The sequence below is a fragment of the Nothobranchius furzeri genome, chromosome 14, assembly GCF_043380555.1.
Source record: "Nothobranchius furzeri strain GRZ-AD chromosome 14, NfurGRZ-RIMD1, whole genome shotgun sequence".
In the NCBI taxonomy this organism is placed as follows: domain Eukaryota; kingdom Metazoa; phylum Chordata; class Actinopteri; order Cyprinodontiformes; family Nothobranchiidae; genus Nothobranchius; species Nothobranchius furzeri.
The window spans coordinates 56668046-56692956 of NC_091754.1; the positions used below are offsets into that span (position 1 = coordinate 56668046).

Genomic DNA, 24911 nt, shown 5'->3' on the forward strand with positions numbered 1-24911 from the left:
AGAGGCGCGATTCTTAAACAGATTTAATAAATATCAGGATCAAAAGAAGCTGAGATGTTTCCACTTCCTCTCTTAATGACAGGCAGAGAGCCTCCTGTCTGGATTATCAGATGCGGTGTCACTTTCTTAATGCGTCTTTACGCACGGAGCGGAGGCGGCGCCACGCTGAAAGGGAAACAACAAAAAAAAGGTCTTGCTATTTTTATCTGAACTGGTCTATTAATTCAATCGGATTTACCCTAAACAGTCTCTGGAAAAATGTTAGAACGACGCTGGAAAACACTGAGAACAACCAGCTTTAGAAATGAAAAGATGAATCAGTTTATTCTGACAATTTGAATCATTTAGACAATGAATAAAAAATAGATAAAACTAAAGTTTTAATCTTCAAGTCATCACATGTTGATCACCCCCCCCCCAAAAAAAGCCACAAATTCTGAGGATGACTACATCTTTATTTTGGACATAAAAACAACAAAAAACAAAAGTAAACAAGACAAAAAAATATGAACAGATAACCACAAAGTATAAAACAACACTTTGTATCTCCGAACTTCTATGTGGTTATGTAAACTTAAATTGACACAAAGAAAAAACACATTTTAAACGTCCAAAATATTTTTTGTCATTTTGTTTCAGAGACTAAAGCCTTTCAGACTCTCTTCCTCTCTTTCCCTTTTTAAGTCTCGTTTAAAAACTCACTTTTATTCTCTGGCTTTTAATTCTGTCTAACTTATTCCCTTTCTACCTTTCCTTTTAGGGTTGGATTACTTGATTTTAATGGATTTAGTTTTTATTTTTGATTGTTTTTATTGTGTGTTTTGTTCAGCACTTTGGTCGGCTCTCATGCCGTGTTTAAATGTGCTATATAAATAAAATTGGTTTGGTTTGGTTTCTGACAGTGGCGTGTCCAGATCTTTTAAAATGGGGTGGCCCAGGTGAGGCACAACTTTGTGCATGGGTGGCACCGATGGTTATGCTTTTTTGTTTTACCCTCAAGCCTTTTGTGGACAATGAAAAGCCTATTTAAAGGTAAATTAGTGTGGTGGCACTCGGGGTGGCCAATAAGATTCCAAGGGTGGCATGTGCTACCCCAGGCCACTCCCTGGACACGCCCCTGCTTTCTGACAGATATTCATTAAAGAGTTAAAAACCAGATTTCCTGTAATGTAAACGAATGGGGCTAACTTTGAGCATCATCCTCACTCCCTCAACACCAGGTTTAGGATCCTTCAAAGTGGAAGATAATGAGATAATAACCATTTTAGCAAAACCTAAAACTTTTAAGTGTCAGAGAAACACTTTCAAGAATTACACTCCCATCACACCTGAATCCAAAGTCTACCTTTCAGAGATCACATCTCTTTCCCATGTGAAACTGTCAAAACCTACAAAGGCAGTCCATTTTTCACAGGATCCTGGAACACTTTTCAAACTTTGTAAATCTAATAAACTCTCAGATTGTAGGTTAATCGTGTGTGTCTGCCTCTCGCATCAGCTTCAGGCTCTGAAACATCGTTATTAAATGGTTGAGTCTGGGAAAAAGTCATGACTTAAACTAGGCTACAAGGCAGTAATGTAGGGCGCTCATTGGAGTCAAACAATTAGTTATGTTGTTTTGGGTCAAAAATGACACCAAAACAGTTTTTAATAACAAACTTTGTAAACGTTTACCTGTGTCTTCCACCAAAGTAGATTTGGCATTTAAAGGGGTTCTAGAACAACTTTGAAACTGAGTGTATCATATGGAACTTTGCTGAGGCTCACAATAACCCAGGAGTCCTGATGAATGGCCAAACAACCCTACAATAAAGCCCTACAATGGAAAGACTGGTACGCCCTGCCACTCACCCAGGACATGAATATAAAATAAGTTGCATGCTGATTGGCTGGTTTACCCCAATACCTCTACAATGAAGCTAGAAACTGTACCATGTTCAGTAACCAGATAAGTCATTAAGCAAGCTATGTATTTTTCTGATATTCAGTCAAAGTCTGGATGTTCTAAATACATGCTGGAATGTTGCCACGTGTGCTCCAACATTAATCTTTATTGTTTCCCTCTTGTCCAACAATGACGTTAGCCAACACGTTCTCACTCCCAGCGCGTCAAAAACAAACGCTTGGTCAGCCACCCTCCACGTCAGACCCCTGATGCCAAAAGTGCCCTTTTTCATTACTTATGTGCGAAAAGGGGTTTTTCCCTTATTTGACTGCAGATCCCAATGCAGCGTTACACTGACGCGATGGGATGTCCACAGCCAGGGCACCAAACAAGCTCATTGTACCTCACCTTAACCGTGTCCTCTTATTTAACCTTCCCCTCACCCCTATCCGAACCTTAACCATCTTGCTAGCGAACACGTTAGTGATGTGTCGGTCGCTCTAAAAGCCGGCTCTATGAAGTGAACGGCGGTAGCCGCCTCGTCATTGGTCGAGTTTGGACCGAGCCAACGCGAGGGGGAGGTTTCAACTACCACGGTCCACGGTGAAGGTTAAAAGTAGAGGGTATTTCGAACCTCCCCCTCGCCAGATGGTATGTTCTAACGTTCCCCTTGGGCGGCAAATACGAAAATTCACAGTCAGAATGCATGGGAAACAGACGCTTGATCACAGTGAGAGTAACGTTTTAGGTAGCAAGAGGGTTAAGGTTAGGTATGAGGGTGGGGGGAAGGTTATAAATAGCAAAACGTTAAGGTTTAGGTGCGGTTAAATGAGCTGGTTCGGTGCTGCATCAGTGGATATCTCATCACGTCAGTTTTACACTGCTTTGGAATCTGCAGTTACAAAAGGGAAAACCCCTTCTCGCACATAAGTAATGAAAAAGGGCACTTTTGGCATCAGGGGTCTGACGTGGAGGGTGGCTGACCAAGCGTTTGTTGTTGACGTGCTGGGAGTGAAGAAGAAGAAGAAGAAGAAGAAGAAAATATCATTTCTATAGCGCCTCTCAAGATAAAAATCACGAGGCGTTTCACAAAAACAAAAAAATGTAAAAATATAAAAAAGCATTTAGAAAATGTTTAAAAATATATTTAAAATGAGCAAAAATAGGCAATTGGGATTAAAAAAAGTTAAAAAAGAGAGAGAGTGAACAGGAAAGAGGGAAATCAGTGGATCCTGAGGAAGGTGGAATAGGTGGGGAGAGCAGAATAAAGAGAGAGTGGTGAAGAAGGTCATACAAAAGCCAGCTTGAACAAGTGAGTCTTCAGCTGCTTTTTAAAGGAGACCACTGAGTCCACTGATCTCAGGCTCAGGGGGAGAGAGTTCCAGAGTCTGGGGGCCACAGCAGCAAATGATCAGTCACCTTTGGTCTTTAGCCTGGTGCTGCACAACCAGTAGGCTTTGATCACTGGACCTCAGGGACCTGCTGGGGGTGTAGGTACTAAGAAGATCACCAATGTATGATGGTGCTTGTCCATGTAAGGCCCTATAGACCAGAACCAGGATCTTGAAATGAACCCTGAAGTTGACTGGCAGCCAGTGAAGCTGGAGGAGAAGCGGGGTGATGTGGGTGTGTTTGGAGGACTTGGTCAGAAGCCGAGCACAGGCATTCTGAACCACCTGTAGACGGTTCAGGGAGGTTCTGCTCAGACACGTGAAAAGAGAGTTACAGTAGTCTAAGCGTGAGGAGATGAAGGTGTGGAGAACTGTCTCAAGTTCAGAGCGGGACAGAATGGGACTCAGCTTAGCAATGTTCCTGAGATGGAAGAAGGAAGAGCGAACAAGAGAACTGACATGAGAATCCAGGGTGAGAGCTGGGTCAAAGGTCACGCCAAGATTCCTGACAGAAGGTTTGGTGTGAGAAGCAAGCTGACCAAGAGAGTCTCTGACTTTGGGAACCAGCTTGTCTGGGGCACAGATGAGGATCTCAGTCTTATCTTCATTCAGCTGAAGAAATCTCCCAGCCATCCAGGTTTTGATAGCGTCTAAGCAGGTGTGTAACAGCTGCAGCTTAGACATCTCATGGGGCTTAAAGGAGATGTACAGTTGGAAAGAGAGAGTTGGAGTGAGAATGTGTTGTGTTAGCAGTGGTTCAGGCTTGTGTTGCTCTGCTGTTAGCAGTACTGCCACTGTTTACATACTGTTGATTATGTATAAAGTATCAAAAATAATTTTGCCCCTCCGTATTCTAAACCTATTTCAGGACAGGGATGCTCAATATAATTATAACTTAGAAGGAAGCAAACTATGGGGAGAAAAAAAGTCTCAAAAGATCTGTGTGTGTGTGTGTGTGTCTACATTTGTGTGTGTGTCTACATTTGTGTGTATATCTAGATTTGTGTATGTAGCTAGATTTGTGTGTGTGTGTCTAGATTTGTGTGTGTGTGTGTCTACATTTGTGTGTATATCTAGATTTGTGTATGTAGCTAGATTTGTGTGTGTGTGTCTAGATTTGTGTGTGTGTGTGTCTACATTTGTGTGTATATCTAGATTTGTATGTAGCTAGATTTGTGTGTGTGTGTCTAGATTTGTGTGTGTGTGTGTCTACATTTGTGTGTATATCTAGATTTGTATGTAGCTAGATTTGTGTGTGTGTGTCTAGATTTGTGTGTGTGTCTACATTTGTGTGTATATCTAGATTTGTGTATGTAGCTAGATTTGTGTGTGTGTGTCTAGATTTGTGTGTGTGTCTACATTTGTGTGTATATCTAGATTTGTGTATGTAGCTAGATTTGTGTGTGTGTGTCTAGATTTGTGTGTGTGTCTACATTTGTGTGTATATCTAGATTTGTGTATGTAGCTAGATTTGTGTGTGTGTGTCTAGATGTGTGTGTGTGTGTGTCTACATTTGTGTGTATATCTAGATTTGTATGTAGCTAGATTTGTGTGTTTGTGTCTAGATTTGTGTGTGTGTCTACATTTGTGTGTATATCTAGATTTGTGTGTATCTAGATTTGTGTGTGTGTGTGTGTGTGTAACTCCTGATTTGTAACCTGCGTTTACATTTTGGTGTGTAACTTCAGTTCCTACACATACAAATCACGTGGCACACACAGACAAAACTATATTACACACAGATCAGTTTACATGTCCAAAAACCCTTTTGAGACTTTTTTCTCACCTGACTGACTTCGTAGAAGTAGATGGGTTGACTTAGGCGCCCAGTGACGCCGTGCCTTTTCCCAGTTTGAAACCTGCTTTTTCCAGTCAGAGAACCACTCTGCCATTTATTAGCCATTAGTTAAAACCCTTTGACTGTTTTCATGGTTCATAAACACACGTATCGCTAAATAAACAATTTTAGATGATTAAAAATTAAATGTTGATCTATCTTTTGTAACTACAGGATCCTGAGATGCTTTATTTTCCCACAGAAAAACATATTTGTCCCATCAACACAAGTTTAGACTAAATCCAAAGGAAATACAGATTTCTCAGCTTCCACCCAGCATTCAAACGCACCATGTACGCACAAATCAGTCAGGTGAGAAAAGTGTCTCAAAAGGATTTTTGTACTTGCAAACTGATCTGTGTGTAACGTAGTTTTGTCCGTGTGTACCAGGTGATATGTGTGTATTCAATGATTTGTATGTGGAGCTGAAGTTACACACAAAAAAAACACAAGTTACAAATCAAGATACACACACACACACACACAATCTTTAGTTACGCACTAGATATTCACACACACATTTAGATACACACACAGATCTTTTGAGACTTTTTTTCTACCCATAATAAACAACCTACTGAGCAAGGTGTGTATAAGGTTAGGACAGGGGTCGACAACCCGCGGCTCTTCCATCCATCTGATGCGGCTCTCTGTGCTTGTAAAATAATGAATGGATATTTAAATAAAATGCTTTATATTTTACTGCATAAATTTTATATCTGTAAATCAATTCTAAATGTAAAGATTGTCTGCGTAAACCTGAACAGGTCCAACCCGGTCTACTGTGAGACCGGGTTGGGTCACGCTTGTGCATAATCGGCGCATTCTGAGCTGAAGAGGATGTGAGATTCTGGGCTTCTCCTCAGACGGCTCCTGGATGTGTCGCCACATTGGAGACAGGAACAAGCGTTATTCAGCCAAAGTTTCATAATCAGGGAACATTTGCTAAGTGACAAGTCTCTCTCAAAGACAGGGTTTGGAAAACGCTCGCTTCAGACGGAGGAATCTTCCCGCATGCGCTCTGGTTCTGCAACGCACTCCAAGCCAATCTCCACATCTTCAGATCGCTGTGCACCTTACGTACACGCTGACAGCGAGCTGCGCTGAGCAGTGTCCAGCTCAGATGTTCAGATGGGAATCATTTCTTGAGTGATTTAGCTACATCTGCGATGTGCGAAACGAATAAAATGTCAGTTCATCTGCATGCGTCGGGGTAATTCTTTCTATTCTTTCTCCGTCAAAATAAACGGTCAAATACGGGAACTGTCCAGTCAACACAAGCCCTGCTTTAACTGTTCTGTTTTCTTGTGAAAATTGTTGCAAAGAGATCAAATTAAACTTGATTAACACCAGAGCCAGGCGCACTGCGCCGTTATCTCCGTCACTGTAAATGAGGGAAAAACAAAATGATCGGATCCTTTTCTGACCTTCCCCACCTACAAAGTTTAATTACAACATTCAAACGTGACAGAGCCTGGATTTGTATTCTGAACAGTCTAAACATGTTTTAAAAAGAAACGTATGACAAAAGTGGCACCTGCTCAGTAAAACCACCAACAGGGTGAAAAATATCAAAATATTGTAGGCAGAGACGGGCTACAACTTCTGGATCCATTTTATATAAATCGTTTTATTGATTATCGTCTTACGTAAGAGAACTTTGACGTACACGAGCGACCGGTACTGGCTGCTGTCACCTGTTGTGATTGGTTAAAGAGCTCTCTGCTGTCTGAGGGTAGGCCCCGCCCACAACGCCGCAGCTGCTGTGGCTCCAAGTGTTTTCTTTACTGTGGGAAACGGGTAATAACGGCTCTTTGATGGGAACAGGTTGCCGACCCCTGGGTTAGGACATGGGTGATGCAGGTAAAGACAGGTTGTAGTTTTTTGTGTGTGAACTCAGACATAAAATTCTGGTAAAAATACTGCTTTGCCGGAATTGTTAAGGATAAAGTTCATTCAAGGAAGAGATCTAATCACTGAAAATGTACACTTTACAGAGGAGGGGTATATGAATGTGGGTTCCTGTGTTTGAGGATTTATGTATAGGTAAATGGAGAGAAAGAGAGGGTGGGGGTGGAGAGGGTAGAGGCCTGTCTTTGTTCCTTGTTGTTTGCTTTGGTTTTGGTCTCATCTGTGGAGTTATAATTTTTGTTCTAGAGGCACGTTTTATAGGTTTCCCTGCTTAAACGGGCCTGGATTTAATCACCAGATGATTAACAGGCTTCTGCAGAGCCTGATGAGCTGCTGAACAGGTGACTCAACTGTGTTGAAGAGGAAAACAACTAAAACATGCTGGATAGTGGCTCTCCAGAACCAGGGTTCCCAACCCCTGGACTACGAAGACAAGAGCTAAATGGGCAAAAATGTGTAGAAAATTTCAATGAATCTCAATTATTTGACAAAAAGATAGAAGTGAAAAGAAATGAGGTTCATTGTGTACTGATGTGGGACATTATCAAATGGGAGGGGCTAAATGGAGACAGATCATTTGCTGCGGCAACCCCTGAAGGGAAAAGGCGAAAGAGAGGAAGTGGGACATTATCAAACGCTAAACTGACGATTATTCCTAAAATCAATTGTCTCTCATAAACAGAAATGGGCCAGAAAATGGGCTAATGCAGAACAAGGCCACAAAGTGAAGAACAGAGTATTCATTCCCCAGATCAGCCACAATCAGCCATGTTAAAATTGGATCGTGTCAATGATTACCTTCCCTCCTGTTGATAATGAACAGCCTTGGGCACAGCAAAGAAAAGTAAGTCGACCTCTCCCAACGTCACTGCCTCAAACACACTTCCGTTGAAGCATCCACTTGACCCAAGAGGCATTTAAAACAGTTCAAAGGCCTCAGTGTGTTATTAACAGCTCCATGTTGTGAAATTGTTTACTGGCAAACAGAAAGACAGAAAATAAAATGTCCGCTTGTTGAATGAGATCACGGATCTGTCTTTATTGGTTCAAATTTGAGGAAAAACAAAACATTGTTCATGAAAAATCCATCAATTTGGAGGCGAGAGCAATGCAGGTTTTGTAAAAGCATCTTTATTCAGGCGAATACTGAATAACACAAGAAACTGTCTTACCTTCTTAATTATCTTGTTATATATAATGTTATGATGGGTAGTGCTGCCTCCCCCTCTGCGGCTTTGACTTGTGGTGTTCCTCAGGGCTCTATTCTTGGACCCCTTTTATTTAATTTATATATTTTGCCCCTGGGTGACATTTTTAAAAAACACCACATTGATTACCATTTTTATGCAGACGATTGCCAATTATATGCCTCTGTGAAGCCTAATGACTCCTTACTGCCCCTTGTTGAATGCTGTAATGATGTGAAGAGCTGGCTGTCAGAAAACTTTCTTTTGCTGAACGACGCTAAGACAGAGGCCATCATTTTCAGCCCTGGTACTTCTCAAAGTCCCCAACTGACCCTTCCATTTATCACAAGTGGGTTGAAAAACCGTGTCACAAACTTAGGGGTTGTGATGGACGCTAAACTAAAAATGGACATTCATGTCAACCAGGTAGTTAAGACCTGTTATTACCACCTGAGGCGTCTCTCTAAAGTTAAGCCCATTTTAAAAAGGCATCATCTTCATTCAGTTGTCCATGCATTTATTACTTCCCGTCTCGACTACTCTAACTCAGTGCTATACGGTATCTCCTCCTCCACTCTCGCTCGACTTCAGCTAGTGCAGAACGCAGCAGCTCGCTTCTTGACTGGCACCAGGCAGCGGGAACACATCACACCGGTTTTAGCAAATCTTCATTGGCTCCCCATCCATCTCCGGATAGAGTTTAAGATCCTGGTTTTTGTGTTTAAATCCCTAAATAACTTAGCACCTGGCTACTTGTCTGAGCTCATTCACCCATATGTCCCTACAAGATCCCTCCAATCAGCTGACCAACACCTCCTACATGTCCCTAGCTCTCGCTGTAAGTCCCGCGGGGAGCGCGCCTTTTCAGTTTGTGCACCGAAGCTCTGGAACCACTTGCCCCTCCCGATCAGACTCTCTTCCTCTCTTTCCCTTTTTAAGTCTCGTTTAAAAACTCACTTTTATTCTCTGGCTTTTAATTCTGTCTAACTTATTCCCTTTCTACCTTTCCTTTTAGGGTTGGATTACTTGATTTTAATGGATTTAGTTTTTATTTTTGATTGTTTTTATTGTGTGTTTTGTTCAGCACTTTGGTCGGCTCTCATGCCGTGTTTAAATGTGCTATATAAATAAAATTGGTATGGTATGGTATCTAAAGCAGGGCTATTCAACTCTGGTCCTCAAGAGCCACTATCCAGCATGTTCTAGTTGTGTCCCTGCGCCCAAAAGCCTGAGTCAATGCTTGAATTACCTCTTCAGCAGGTCATTGAGCTCTGCAGAAGCCTGTTAATAAACCACTGTTTGAAATCAGATGTACTGATGCAAAAACATCTATATTTTAGACACATATACACAAATCAGCTCATCTAAATCTGAGACCATGGTCTTGATTTGAAAAGGGTAGAATGCCTTCTCCAGGTCAGGGACGAGGTCTTGCCTCAATTGGAGGAGTCTAAGTATCTCGGGGTCTTGTTCACAAGTGAGGGAAAAATGGAGCTTGAGATCGATAAGCGGATTGGTGCTTCGTCTACAGTATTGCGGGTAATGTACCGGTCGATCTACGTTCCTACCCTCATCTATGGTCATGAACTTTGAAAAGTGACTGAAAGAACAAGATCGCAGATACAAGCGACTGAAATGAGGTTTCTCTGAAGGGTGGCTGGGCTCTCCCTTAGAGATAAGGTGAGAAGCTTGGTCATCCAGGAGGGGCTCGGAGTAGATTTGTTGCTCATCAAGCCACAAATTCAGCGCATTGTTTAATGTCAAATGTTGGTGCAGGTGCTACTTCACTTGTCAACTTGGTAGACTGTCATCAAATCTCCATTGAAGCATCAATGCTTTCAAAGATCACAGTTAGCTAGAAGGCTCCTCAAACTTGTGATTGGTTAAAAAAGCACCAAACTCCATGAGACTTCAAACTACAGCACGAAGGTGGAAGACACATGCTACAGTCTTCTGTCAGTTAGCCCCAGGGCAGCTGTGGCAACAATGTGGCTCATCACCGCCAGTGTGTGAATGAGTGTGTGGAAGAATTACTGTAGCAAGGTGCTTTGGGGGTTCTTGGCCTTGGGTAATTATCAAAGTTTTGACATAGTCATAAGATTGTGAGAAACATTTAATGTGTAGAGCTAATAGATAGTTTTGTGATCCCAGGATCACGTTTTGAAACCAAAATAAAACTTTCATAGAATTATCTGAAAAGAGCTTTGGTTTAATACTGGCTCTAGTAGTACGTCATCCATCCATCCATCTTCTGAACCCGCTTTGTCCACGCAGGGTCGCAGGTGCCTATCTCCAGCAGTCAACGGGCAAGTAGGCGGGGTACACCCTGGACAGAGAGCCAGTCCATCGCAGGGCAATAGTAGTACGTCATATAAAACCAAAATGACTGATGTTTTAGTTTTCTTTTATATAATTCTGGTTAATGGAGGCACAGAAGTGCCCGCCCTGTAATTGGAAGGTTGCAGGTTCGAGTGAAGCTCAGTTGTTGCTGTCATTGTGTCCTTGGGCAAAACACTTAACCTGCCTTGCCTGCTGGTGGTGGTCGGAGGGATCGGTGGCGCCAGCGCTCGGCAGCCTCGCCTCCGTCAAGTGCGCCCCAGGACAGCTGTGGCTACATCGTAGCTTATCATGGGGACTGCATGGTGGCGCAGATGTTAGCACTGTTGCCTCGCAGCAAGAAGGTTGAAGGTTCGAAACCTGCGGTCTTTCTGCATGGAGGTGGATGTTGTCCCCATGCATGCGTGGGTTTCCTCTGGGTACTCCGGTTTAGCCCACAGATCACAACATGCCCTATAAGCCTCTGCCAAATAAATAAACGCAAACATTCCCACAAGCTTGTGAATGACTGATTGTGTTGTAAAGCGCCTTGGGGGGTTCCGGGACTCTAGAAGGCGCTATATCAAATACAGGCCATTTATCATAATTGTTCTTTTGGCACAAAAGTAATGATTTGAAATTGTCATTTCAAGTAGAACTGAAACATGATTAGAGTAATTGTGTCAGTAATTCACTAATGGGCCATTCCCATCTGTACCGGGTCGGCCCGTGCCGGGTAGCCCCCGTCGGCCCCAGCCTGGCCCGGTTGATTCCACACATCCTTGCCTTAAGCCCATGTGGGCTGATTCTACCCACCAATCAGAGGCTTGCTCTAATGGAAGGTGTGAATTTGCTGTCAGCAGTGGGTGTGTTGGCCCTGGTCGGCCTGAAGCAGACCCCCTCGAGAAGAGGGCTGAGAATGAGCCTTGGTTGGCCCGGAAAAATACCAGGCCACCCAGATATGTAAACAACCTACACTACCCGGCCCGGGCCAACCTGGTACAGATGGGAATGGCCCAAAACATAGAAGAATTGAAGTCTGAACCATCTTGAGAGCAATGGAAGATCCAAAAATAAAGAAAGTTGTAAAGGCATCAGATTCACTTTATTTTCTTTCACATATGTAGAGAAATGGATTAATCTTAAATCACCAAGAAACAAAATTTTGCCTGAACTTTAAATACAAGATGCACTGAAACGACGGGGGAAATCTGACCATCTAACAAAACATTTGGTGAACGGGAGAAAGAAGGGAGAAGGTCAATCGCAATCAAACATAAAAGCTGTTATTACCTTTATTTTTAAAGAATTAGATACGTTTTCAGACAGTAGTGACCATTGGCAACATCATTAAAGCCAATATTCCAGTACCCAAAAATATGGTAAGTTTTGTTATTAACTGTGATATATTTGTATTTGGTAGGAAAAACTAAATATTTTAATTTGTCAAACAAGTTCATCCACTGAGTAGTGAAAAACTGTTAAATAATACAATATAAAATGAAACAAAATACCTCAGAAATGAATGTTATCAGGATCCATGCACATCATATAAAAAGGTCTTTCTATTACAAAACCAACTAGTCCAAGTGTTCATTTAGTAACATCTTGTTATTTGAGTCAAACAGGTCAAGCTGAGCAGCTACCATTACAGTTAGCTTTAAGAAGCCTGTAAACCTTACATGTAACTGTTATCTTTAATATTCTAATATTACAAATCTATTAGCTATTTAATTTAGAACAGAAAAGTTCAATATTCATAATGGTACAATAACATTCCTTCTGAAAGCTAACCTCGTTTTTCAATCATTCTCTCCTTCTGACGAAGACCATAACATACCAGCAGCTGTACAGTTACCCGCAAAGAGCTCTCCTGGGGTTCATAGAAAATGTTGCACACACACACACACACACACACACATAAAACAGTTTAATTCAAAAAACGTCCTAGCAAAACAGGGAAATTAGATATCATCTGTGAAGTTTTTTAATCAACCTAAACAAATTTTCCCACTAAATGACCAAATCTTTTCAGGATTTTGTCATCCAACATGAAGGAGTGGGTAAACAGGTGATTTAAAGTAACACCAGAGGAGGTAATGGTAATGGCAGTACATCCATGTGAGAAGTCAGTATCTGCGGCGCTTGCTGTTTGGGCCATCAAACACTCCCCCGACTGGACTGCCCCTGCCAAATCCTGGGTTTGGTCCAACCTGGGCCCCCAATGCCTGCTGATGCGGCTTTGGCGATTCAACCTCTGGTTGACCCCCAATCGCTCCACTCTGAGGGTACCTATCATTTCGCTGAGGTCAACATTGGGTTTAGCACGTTGAAGTAAGAGGTTGTTGGTAGGCGATGGAGGTATATTTGAAGATGTGTGAAAGGAAAAATTATTTCCAGGGTAGTTTTGGAAGACAGTGGAGTTATGGTTTTCAAAGATTGGGTCAGCGTTGAGTTTGATCCGATTGTCCCCATCCAAGGGCGAAAGAAAGATGTGAACCACATAGACAAGGAGGAAGAAAAAAATACCAGTTAGTTAAGTACAATTTAAACATGTACTTTTCTCTAACTTCTTACAAAATGCTAATTTATTTCAAGTTAATGGAGATGTGTTTAAGTGCTTACTCCCAGTTAGCCTTTTTTAAATTTAAATAAAATGTGTCAATCTGTAAAACTTATTTTACTTGTTTGACCAGATAAATGAGTCGGGTTATTCCAGATACATTACCATGGCTCCATTCTCTGACATCAGTGGTGTTCCCAAATTTGGTGTTCCCTCTGGGCCAATGGCACCTCCCCTTCCACTTATGCCCATCATTTGACCTTGGTTAACACTGGGCCCTGCAGAGGTCTGACTATAGCCATCTAAACGCAAAGCAACAAATCATTAGTTGATATTTGGTAATCCAATTTTAATAAAGGACTCAATGGTAGCTAGTTGGTATGGCTATTTTTACAGGGTACTAAAAGTCAATGTTTGCTTTATGTCAAAATAAGATGAGATGTTTTACCAAATTAATGTCGATCAAAGTTGCATATTAATGCTGAAATCTTAATTATGCATAGCCTACAACATATATGTACACTCACCTAAAGGATTATTAGGAACACCATACTAATATAGTGTTTGACACCCTTTTGCCTTCAGAACTGCCTTAAGTCTGCGTGGCGTTGATTCAACAAGGTGCTGAAAGCATTCTTTAGATATGTTGGCCCATATTGATAGGATAGCATCTTGCAGTTGATGGAGATTTGTGGGATACACATCCAGGGCACGAAGCTTCTGTTCCACCACGTCCCAAAGATGCTCTATCGGGTGATCTGGTGACTGTGGGGACCGTTGTAGTACAGTGAACTCATTGTCATGTTCAAGAAACCAATTTGAAATGATTGGAGCTTTAGGACATGGTGCATTATCCTGCTGGAAGTAGCCATCAGAGGATGGGTACATGGTGGACATGAAGGGATGGACATGGTCAGAAACAATGCTCACGTAGCCCGTGGCATTTAAATGATGTCCAGTTGGCACTAAGGGGCCTAAAGTGTGCCAAGAAAACATACCCCACACCATGACACCACCACCACCAGCCTGCACAGTGGTAACAAGGCTTGATGGATCCATGTTCTCGTTCTGTTTACGCCAAATTCTAACTCTACCATTTGAATGTCTCAACAGAAATCCAGACTCATCAGACCAGGCAACATTTTCCAGTCTTCAACTGTCCAGTTTTGTGAGCTCATGCAAATTGTAGCCTCTTTTTCCTATTTGTAGTGGAGATAAGTGGTACCCGGAGGGGTCTTCTGCTGTTGAAGCCCATCCGCCTCAAGGTTGTGCGTGTTGTGGCTTCACAAATGCTTTGCTGCCTTCCTCGGTTGTAACGAGTGGTTATTTCAGTCAAAGCTGCTCTTCTATCAGCTTGAATCAGTCGGCCCATTCTCCTCTGACCTCTAGCATCAACAAGGCATTTTCCCCCACAGGACTGCCGCATACTGGATGTTTTTCCCTTTTCACACCATTCTTTGTAAACCCTAGAAATGGTTGTGTGTGAAAATCCCGGTAACTGAGCAGACTGTGAAATACTCAGACGGGTTTGTCTGGCACCAACAACCATGACGCTCAAAATTGCTTAAATCACTTTTCTTTCCCATTCTGACATTCAGTTTGGAGTTCAGGAGATTGTCTTGACCAGGACCACACCCCTAAATGCATTGAAGCTACTGCAATAGGATTGGTTGATTAGATAATTGCATTAAGTAGAAGTTGAACAGGTGTTCCTACTTCCTAATAATCCTTTAGGTGAGTGTATACAGATGTATACCTGACAGTAGTGTGGTACGGTGACACAGGGTAATTATTATAAAACTCTGCTTTTAACAGCAGCAATACTAAAACCTTTATGCTTAGACTGTTATACAATCCAACATCACTATTAACCACTGTGTGTAAGCTACCAACAATCAAAACCCAGTGTTACATTAAAAACCTTTGTAATATTGTATCATACAGTAGGACTTAAGAAGCAATGTGAAAAGAACATTTAAAAAGCCTTGAGCTCATGTTACAACGTCAACATCCTTCTACTAACAAACCGCTGGATTGCACATCACCATAACAGAATACAGAAAAGAAGAGTTCAAGAGTCGTTTTATCCGTAACAGGTTAGGGGTAGAGATCAACAATCGTGATTAAACAATGGACAAAATTCATATCGGCATTGATATGAATGGAACTGAACATTTGAGTTTTCATAAGTTTATGGATAAACCCATAGAATAACTATGTTAAAATCAGTTTTAACCTTGTGTTAAATGCAAATGTAAGGTTGAGAAGTTTACCTAGGACAACAAGACCTCACACATTCCAAGATAAGAACACGACAATATCTGTAAGACTTAAGTCAGTGGACTGAGCACAAGGTAACTAACACAATACTTGATTGTATCACTAGCCTCATTCACAAAGCAGTTCAATGATGTGGCTGCAAATACAAGGGCTTCTTTAAGCTGCTTCTTTCTGTTCATAAATCATTAAATTGAGCCTTCCATGCCACAGAGTGATGATGTTAACATCTTTGCCTCTGTCTTTTCAGATATCACCCAGAGACAGCCACAAGGCATCTTTGGTCTTACTTGAATGAGTTTTGTAAACAGGGCCAATGCAGGCCAGACATTTTGGTGTTGGCACACTAAACTATCAATCCGTTTGAGGAATTAATCTTACCCTTGTTTTATCTGCATCAAAAATTAACTGTTGAGACTATTTGGCTTAAAACTGATTCGACAAGTTGATTTAGCATAAAGTCGTTTACTAAGAAATAAGTTAGATGGAATGCATGTAATTAAAAATGTTTAGCTAAATTCATTATGCAACATGATTTCTACCTTTTGGACATCCTCTCTACTAAACAAAAACAATCTGTGTTGTTCTGTTATACTCTGAACAAGCGACACAAGGAGAAAAAAGCAGAACATGAGTCTGTATTGGGTAAGCTAAACCTCGGCTTAATCCCTTTGGGCCACAAACTATGATCACGTGTATTGGCCTTTTTACACTAGAAATCAAGAGATGTTTAGTGACTATCTTGTTTCTTTCTTATTTATTTTTGTCTTGATTGTGCCCTGTGCTATTTTATGAACACATTTTTTTTCATACAATCAACGTTATTGAATCAAATCATCTTAAATAATCAAGATCGCAATTTCCGTCAAAATAATCGAGATTATCATCTTTGCCATAATCGAGCAGCCCTATTTCCAACCAGTGGCCAGATTTAATGGTGCTTGGCACAGCTACTTGCATGTGTAAGGGTGTATGGGTGTTGTGGTTGACCTGATTTTTTCATGCTGTATAGAGGACTGGAATTTATTTTGCTTGGTTGAATTTTTGATTCAAGATAAGCAAACGGACTGTTGTTCAGTCTGTAGTACAGTGTACCACTGCAGACGTACTGTTAAATGTTTTCTACGTTTTACAAGGCTGAAGAAACATGTCCCCTAAGGAATTTTGAGGAGGGTGCTGAAAGAGTATGAAGTGTCTATTTCTCAGGCTATCTGGTTCCTGGTATAACCAAAGAAGGAGCTAAAATGTAGTTGAGGAAATGAAGATATCTTGCTTGGGAACCTTGAAGTCTTATTCCATCTTTTTACAAATGATGTGATGCTTTTAAGAGTCTTTAAACTATGGCCTACTATGTAGGGCTGGGCGATACGGCCTAAAAAGAAAATCTCCAATTTAATTTTTTTCAATTCGATTAACGATTTTTTTCCGATTCTCTCTCCCCCTCAATTATTAAGAATAGCAATTAATACAAATGGAAGGCACCTTAAAGCCTACGTACGGTAGTTTTTTATTTAATCACAAGCAAGACAATTGTATTACTCATTTCTGAGATGAACAACGAATAAATGAACACTCTCTTGGAATAAAAGTGCCACGCTCTACATCCGTTACAGCAAACCCAAACCAGTTCCAAACAACGGCGGATTTAATTCCTTTCTTCGGAACAAACTTTCCACTCTAACAGGTGGCCATGGAATTGCTTGCTGTTACCGTTTCGTGTGTGTGCGAGCGCTGTGGTGTTGTCGTCGCAGTTATGTGAAACTAACGCTACGGAAGCTCCGGGGGGCCAAAAAGGCGCTATTACATAAAAATTCGATTTACTTTTTTTTTTAATCACCCGCAACAAGACCAAGGAGATTGTTGTGGACTTCAGGAGAGCACACACTCAGCATGCTCCTCTGACCATCAACGGTGTGTCTGTGGAGAGAGTGAGCAGCACCAAGTTCCTGGGTGTGCACATTACAGAGGATCTCTCCTGGATGAACAACACCACAGCATTGGCGAGGAAATCACAGCAGCGTCTCTTCTTCCTCCGCAAACTAAGAAGAGCAAGAGCACCAGCCCTCATCCTGTATACTTTCTACAGAGGCACCATCGAGAGCATCCTGTCGTGCGGCATCACTGTGTGGTTCGGAGCCTGCAACATTTCCTGCATTAAAACCCTCCAACGTATACTGAAAGCAGCAGAGAAGATCATTGGGGTCTCTCTCCCCTCCCTACCAGACATTTACAGCGCCCACCTCACAAAAAAGGCCCTTCGCATTGCGGCTGATCCCACTCACCCAACGCAAAGCCTCTTCGAGCTGCTGCCGTCAGGGAGGAGACTGCGGAGTCTCAAGGCCAGGACCAACAGACTGAAGGACAGCTTTATCCATCAGGCAGTTAGGAAGCTAAACTCCCTCCCGGCTCTCCCACCTCTCCTCTCTTTTCCCCCACAGTCTCTCTGAACTTGGTTACTGTTTTTATACTAAATTTTTATTTTCTATCTAGTGAGAGTTTGAGAGTAACGTAATTTCATTTCTCTGTATGTCCTGTACATGTGGCAGAAGTGACAATTAAACTGACTTTGACTTTGACTTGAACAAAAAATTCGAATTAATTAATTAAATCGATTTATCGCCCAGGCCTACTACCATGAATACTGCAGTGGTTAACAGCCAAAAACAAAAAGACCAAGAACAAAGTTTGAACAGTAAAATATGAGGCCATGGAAAAAGGTTAAAGGTCCCCTTTAGGAAAAATTTCCATGATAATATTCTTTTTAGATCAAATAATTTCTAGCCTGGCTTTACATTCACCATACCATTCCTCTATTATGAAGTACCAACATTTTTAATTCAGGTAAAGTTACCACACATTTTAGGAGTCTGTCAAAAATATAGATAGTGGATACCTTTACCTGGGTGATGTGCAATCCTGGGTTACATTCTGTGATTAATATGATGGAATAATAACAATTGGTGCACTTTAAAACATTGCATCATTTGTGATTCCCATTTACACCAAATAGGGTTATCAAAAACAGAATTTCAAGACAAAACTGATACATGTGAATATTCCACCTACACAATCAGACCCGTACCTCCTATATTAACGGCTCCACGAGGACTCAGCTCACCCACTCTCATTTCCTGTTCTTTCTGAAAGAGGGGAAGAAGATCCTGAAGAACTGCTAAAATACAAACCATTAGCCAAAAGATGATTGTGAATCCCTCTCCTTTGTTTAAAACCAACCAGTAATTGTAAGCTAAAATGCTTTAAAAGGTTTATGTGGACATGAGAAAGTAAAAATCAGGAAGAGGAATTTTGTCTCAACCAACTCAGGTTCAATGAAATTTACTTTATGGTGATTTTTGCATTTTCTATTAATAAACTGAAATACCTGAATCATTGAAGCTTACATTTTAATAGATTGAATTTCAACACAACTGCTCACAGGTGTATTAGATAACAAAATGCTAACCAATGCCTGAATGCGCCTAAATAATGTTATCAGCTACAGTCATTTAAATGTGGCTGGATTCAACCAATGAGGTAGTCTGGTTGGTCCTGCAGCAGTAACGCATTATAGTGAGTAATAGGGCTGTCGCGGTTGAAGAATTCCCCCTGCGGTGATCCAGGGTGGCTTAATATTGCGGTGTGCGATATTATTGCAGCACTTTTTTTTATTGCAGTACTATCTAAACATAATGTTTACACATTTAAAAAAGGTTAAAAATCACTTTACTGAATGCAGATCAAAGGGCAGTAACAACACAGATCACAGTAACGTTTGTTTCTCCGACAGTCGGAGTCCGACTGAACTTAAAAACAACAAAATTCAGGAGAAGGTTAAACTTTTAAATGCAAATTTGGCTGCAGGATCTAACAAATAAGAAACAAGTCCCCATTTTGTTTAGTTGTTTAAAATCAAGCATAAAAAATTACATGTACCGGGCGCGGGGCACTATCATTTCACTTTCACACACACGAATGACGGTGATTTATAGCTCGGTCACGTCCTTGTTACCCACAAGGAAAACCAGCATGTTAACCATATACGGTTTGAGAGAGGATCTGAGAGGGGTGGCAACATTTGCAGCAACACTGAAAACCCTCTCGGATGGTGCGCTCGTTGCACTAACGCACACGTACTTGCGCGCGACTGGCGAGCAAAGGGAATCTCTCCCGGTTGTTGCTCCACCATGTCAGGGGGGTTTTATTTAGGGTGGATGCATTCCTCCTGCAGGTAGCGAGTGAGCTCCAGCTCGGCTCAAACTCTCTTCGGGACGGTTGCAGAAGCAGTGCTTGTCCGGGACTTCAGCAGGTCTCCGAGCATTTATTTATTTATTTATTTGCCGCTGGTGGCAGCTCTGTCTCGGCCAAGGACTCTGGCTGCGCAGCAGCTGACGGACTGAAAACCAAAATGCTCCCAAAGGAGCGAAGTAACGTTTCGTTTTGATACCAGTGCAGCCATCCTTCTCAACATGCATCATTGAGTTGAATCAAGTTCAGTAATCGCGGTGGCCCATGATGCAGCGCGGTGGGCTTCTTCATATTGCGATATTTCATTTTTGCGGTTACCGCGACAGCCCTAGTGAGTAATAAAAAAAAAAGATCACTACAGTTCATATTTGTGAGACAGAAATCAGTTTGTTCCATCTCAGTTCCAGACCAAGTACCTAGAATATCACTCGTTTTTCCACAATTTTGTTTTCCCAGAAACTTTTCAGTTGAGGAAAAATACATCATGATCAAAATACTTACTGACAGTCTTCTAGGCTTTAACATGCTCATCAATAGTCTTTCGAGACTCCTGAGACAACTCTTTCCTTAGCTTTCCGTAATCCACATTCAGTATGGCACTCACCCAGATACCAAACAGCCCTGTGACTACAGCCTAATTTATACTTCGTCGGTACGCAACGCCACTATGCGTTCAACCAAGGGCTCTCCGACAGGCTCACAGAGGGTGATGGAGACATGGCCAACGTTTTTAACTATCTGTCGAAATTTTTGGAGATTGCAAGCTTGTGACTGGTCAGGACACCACTTCCTTTGAATCTGTTAACAGCACCGCTATTGCCTCCTCAAAAAATAAAGATATCTAGCGGCAGACATGGAACAGATTAATGAACGCCTCACGGAAAAAGTCCCAAAATACTAAAATTTATTCACCCGTGACTGAAGGAGTACAAAGATAGGGAGCAAGCGTTTTATTTGTGGACGGAAATGTTAAGAAATGTGGGTTTAGAGGTGGCGACTGCATGAAGAGGTGGAGGAGAATGAGGCAATATCATCCAGCCAGCCGCTAGGGGGGGATTGGTTTGTCAACGGGAAAGCCTCCTTCTTCTTATTCGCTCTTGAAATGTGACTTCACTTCCAATATTTCAAAATAAGATATTCTCTCCGCTTATCTATCCATTTCCCGTCTTTTTTATAGTTACTGATTATCTGTTCTCACCCTTCCCTTTCATTTTCTGTTGCTGGTTTGACATGAGCGCGCTCCACGCTCTTGGGACCCGAATCTGCGTTTAAGTCCCGCCTCCTGCTTTATCCAGGGTTTGTACAAATATTAAACTCAGAACGGGAGACTGTCAATAAGGCGGGACACAGACTTGTTTCCTCTACTTCGGACGGTCTCATCAGAAGCACACCCGAAGCACCGCAGCTAGACAGGAAGGAGCCAGTAGCTTTTCAAAATAAAATATGATTTAAACGTTTCATGATATTTAAATTAATTTCAAACTACAATTATAGATAGTACAAGAGCGCGAATGTAGACTATGCATTTCACTCTTTAAATTGTTTTAAAATAGTGTAACGGGTTACGATTTTTTTAGGGTTGGACTTTTATACTGAAGGGAGCGTTCTTGGCCGGTTGTGTGGAGAGTTCCGGTTCGGTTGTTTAGAAAGAGAACACGAGCAAGTTTCAACGGAGATCGTCAACGTTGTTTTTCCTGGAGTTAAGGCATGGGCTGTGGCAACGGTAACCCGGAATAAAGATCCGAAACAGTAAGTACAGGTTAGAGTCGTTACAATATTTTTAAAAAATCAACAAAAATGTATTCTATATATGTGGCGGCTTTTATTTTGCTCTGGCAGTGCAACTAGTGTAGACTTCTATTTTGACGAACGTAGCAGGGAAAATAAAGTATTTTGATGCCCATTTTGATTGGTTGGTGAAAAGCTACAGTAAACCTCATTAGGGCATTTCTGCACCCTAAGCAGAAACGCCCAGCTGGACCCTGCTCAAATGAGGGGAAATTTGTCCCAGTTAAAAAGTCTCTGAAATACATTAAAACAATGTAAACACAATAGTAAATACACCATCTTGGACCAGATATGTGACTGTAATGGTGACCGGATACCCCAGAAAAGCGCTACGTCCTCTGTTGTCTTAGCGGGGAATTGCATTGCAACGCTGCCCAGGTGGCGGAGAAATCTAAAGAGAAAACATTTCCATCAGCGCGACTCCACACTCGAGCTGACGGAGAAGTATAAATTGGACTTACCTTTACTCATTAAATTGGAAAACTTCAAAACGGATGACAAAACAAATATTATGTATATATTTTCCAGCCCATTGTGTATATTATTCTGTTGAATCTCTATTCAAAATCCACAGCAGATTTCATTAGTTGTTTTAATTTTTTTGTTCTTATTATAACACTTGCAGGTATAAAATAATTTAATCTCTGTTCTTCAGCAGACGGGTACCAACAGTTTTATGCGCATTGGGATGTGCAACATGCACATGCTACCATGCAAAAACATTTTGTTGTTCCGCATTAGGGCTGCACAATATATCGAAAAATTATCGTCATCGCGATAACAGGACGTGCGATAGGCCCATCGCAAAGCACGTCAAAAACGGCGATAAATGTTTGGTTCAAACATTTCCATCCGTGTCATACATCAACTTTTTGTAAACCAGCTCTGTTTTTTACGCAGGAGTATTATTTGACCAATCAAATGTAGCCCTTCTGATATGCGGCCAATCAGATGGGTCCGTTCACGTAATACGCCCGCCCCCTACGTAGACCCTTAGGATGGGTGGACGCTGAACGCAACACCCGAACTGAGTTAGCGGCGCCGTTCCCTTGTTCGTCATGCTGGCTCAGATTAACGAACGCACTTTGTGCTGATGTTTCTGGAATCAGCGCTGCTTTAAAACGTGAACGTGAGTCCGCTCGGTGTCGTTAAGCAGCTGATAATAACCGGGCTGACTCCGACACGTGCCAGTGAACCCACCCACCTTCACGTCGCTAGTGTTCCACTGGGTGGTGTTGTTAGCCCCAGGCTCCGGTTAGCTTCCAGCTAAAAGGCTACAGCACTCTCCTCCCAGTCCCACCCTGCTAAAGAGGGCCTGGAAAAGTTCCCCCACACATCAAAGTGATTTTTCATTCATGAGCTTTTATAACCTTGTTAATCAGGATAGTTGATTTGCTGCTGCACATAAACTGTCAGTCAGAAGCTCTGCTAGCCGGTTATCTTAAGAGGAGCTAGTTCAATTTGTTAGCTTGTTATCAGAATCATAGATGCAGTTTCATCATCTGAGCTGCTTTTTAAGATCTAGGTAAACTTGTTCAATTTGGGGTTAAAAACAAACGTTTTCATATTTTCCATGTAGTTTTTTGCCAGTTCCTCTTCTGAAAGGTAGACAATTGTTTTTCTCTTTCCCTCAGAAAATATTAATATTCTCCTAGTTTGGCCCAGCACAGTTCACTTCCCAATTACAGCAACAGCCTTATATCATAACCACATAAGTGGAGAAAATGTTCAGTAGCATTGAGAGAATTTGCTGTTACATTTAAGTGATGTTAACTATTATTTAACATTTAAACTATTTATTCTAAAACCCTGGTAAGGGATGTTTTTCTGTATTTGGAGCATCAGAAAAAGTTTTATGGTGGAGGTGATGTTTTAAAGTCACTGAGAAACTGCATGCATGCAGTTTGTTGTTTTGCTGCTAATACAGTAGCAGGTGCAGCTGCATATTTTTGCAATAAAAATGTTATGTTGTAATGGAATTCATGCATTAGTTTTTGTTTGCTTTGAACCCAGAGCAGACGTCACACGCCAGACGACATCAACACTGCATACTTTAGTATTTGTTCATTTATCCTGAGTAATATCGATATCACAATATTAAGCACTGTTATCGAATATCGCAGGTTTTCCTAATATCGTGCAGCCCTATTGCGCATTAACACACATGAACACACAAAAGTAGTAGTTATCTCGCTGCTAAAATAATTTATAATGGGCCTTCCTGGAATATAATTTGTGGTTCCACCTGACATTTGTTCAATCATTCATCCATTTTCCCACCATGTTCTCATGTAACCACAAATAAAGCAGAAGTTAAGTGTTTGCAACCACACAAAACATCCTCGTAAAATCCTGAAAAATTTGCCGACTTCTGTGTAGTGTCCGCGGCTAATGAAGTGGGCCGGTTTGAAGAGAAAATTCCAGGGCCGAATTTTGATCTCAGTCCACCCCTGGCAGTGGCTCATAATAATAATAATAATAATAATAATAATAATAATAATAATAGTAATCAAGTCATCAAAGAGTTGTTGTATATTACAATGGCTGTTGGCAGGAAGGATCTCCAGTAGCGGTCAGTGTTGCAGTCAAACTGAAGAAGCCTCTGACTGAAGACACTCTTCCGTTGTCGGACAGTCTTGTGAAGAGAATGCTCAGGGTTGTCCATCATTTTCTTGATTCTCTGGAGAATCCTTCTTTGCATTAGCTCCTCCAGTGGTTCCACAGTCGTCCCCAGAACAGAACCAGCCTTTTTTATTAGGCTGTTGAGCCTTTTCAGGTCCCTGCTTCTGATGCTGCTACCCCAACAGACGATGGCTGAAGGGATTACACTCTCAACAACAGACTTGTAGAAGATCTGCAGCATCTTGCTACAGACATTGAAGGACCTAAGCATCCTCAAGAAGTGCAGTCTGCTGTGTCCCTTCTTGTAAACAGCTTCGCTGTTCTTTCTCCAGTCCAGTCTGTTGTCCAGGTGAACTCCAAGGTATTTGTATTCCTCAACCACCTCCACTTCTTCTCCCATGATGGAAACAGTGTTTGACTCCACCCTGTTTCTTCTGAAGTCTAAAATCATCTCCTTCGTTTTGTTCACGTTCAAGGTCAGATGATTGTTTCCACACCATGCCACAAAGCGCTCCACCAGCTCTCTGTACTCAGCTTCCTGTCCATCTCTGATACACCCGACAACTGCAGAGTCATCTGAGTATTTCTGTAGATGACAGGTCTCTGATTTGTACTGGAAGTCTGAGGTTTTAGACCTCAGATGATTTTTAGGAGGTTAATGTTCTGTCTTTATTCAGATACACCATGTAGACAGAATTAGATTATCCATATTTTTATCTTAATGGAACGTTTATTTTCTAACTAAACACAATGTGGAATTAAAATTAGCTGCTGTTGATATTAGCTTCCTCTGATTCATGTTGCTGAGTTAAGTTTACCAAATAAACATATGTTAAAGGCATCTGGAATAATCGTGATGATAGGGTTCCAGAAGCACCGAAGTGATTTA

At 41.5% G+C, this 24911-nt stretch overlaps 1 protein-coding gene across 4 annotated transcripts in view; it reads right to left on the reverse strand.

The window, feature by feature from the left end:
* Positions 1-24911, reverse strand: part of pspc1 (paraspeckle component 1) — a 42308-nt gene that overhangs the window by 124 nt on the left and 17273 nt on the right. Inside the window, exons 8-10 of one of the 4 annotated variants that reach the window (XM_015952457.3) lie at positions 18450-18507; positions 13256-13392; positions 12443-12830 (exon numbers count right to left, since the gene is read on the reverse strand). The exons of 1 other annotated variant lie outside the window; for it this stretch is intronic. In XM_015952457.3, coding sequence (XP_015807943.3) covers positions 12657-12830; positions 13256-13392; positions 18450-18507 — 369 coding nt within the window. In that variant the 3' untranslated portion in view covers positions 12443-12656. Of the gene's footprint in view, positions 1-2; positions 166-12442; positions 12831-13255; positions 13393-18449; positions 18508-24911 lie in introns of those variants that run through there. 2 more of the 4 variants (XR_001572415.3, XM_070544217.1) reach the window with 2 other exon arrangements.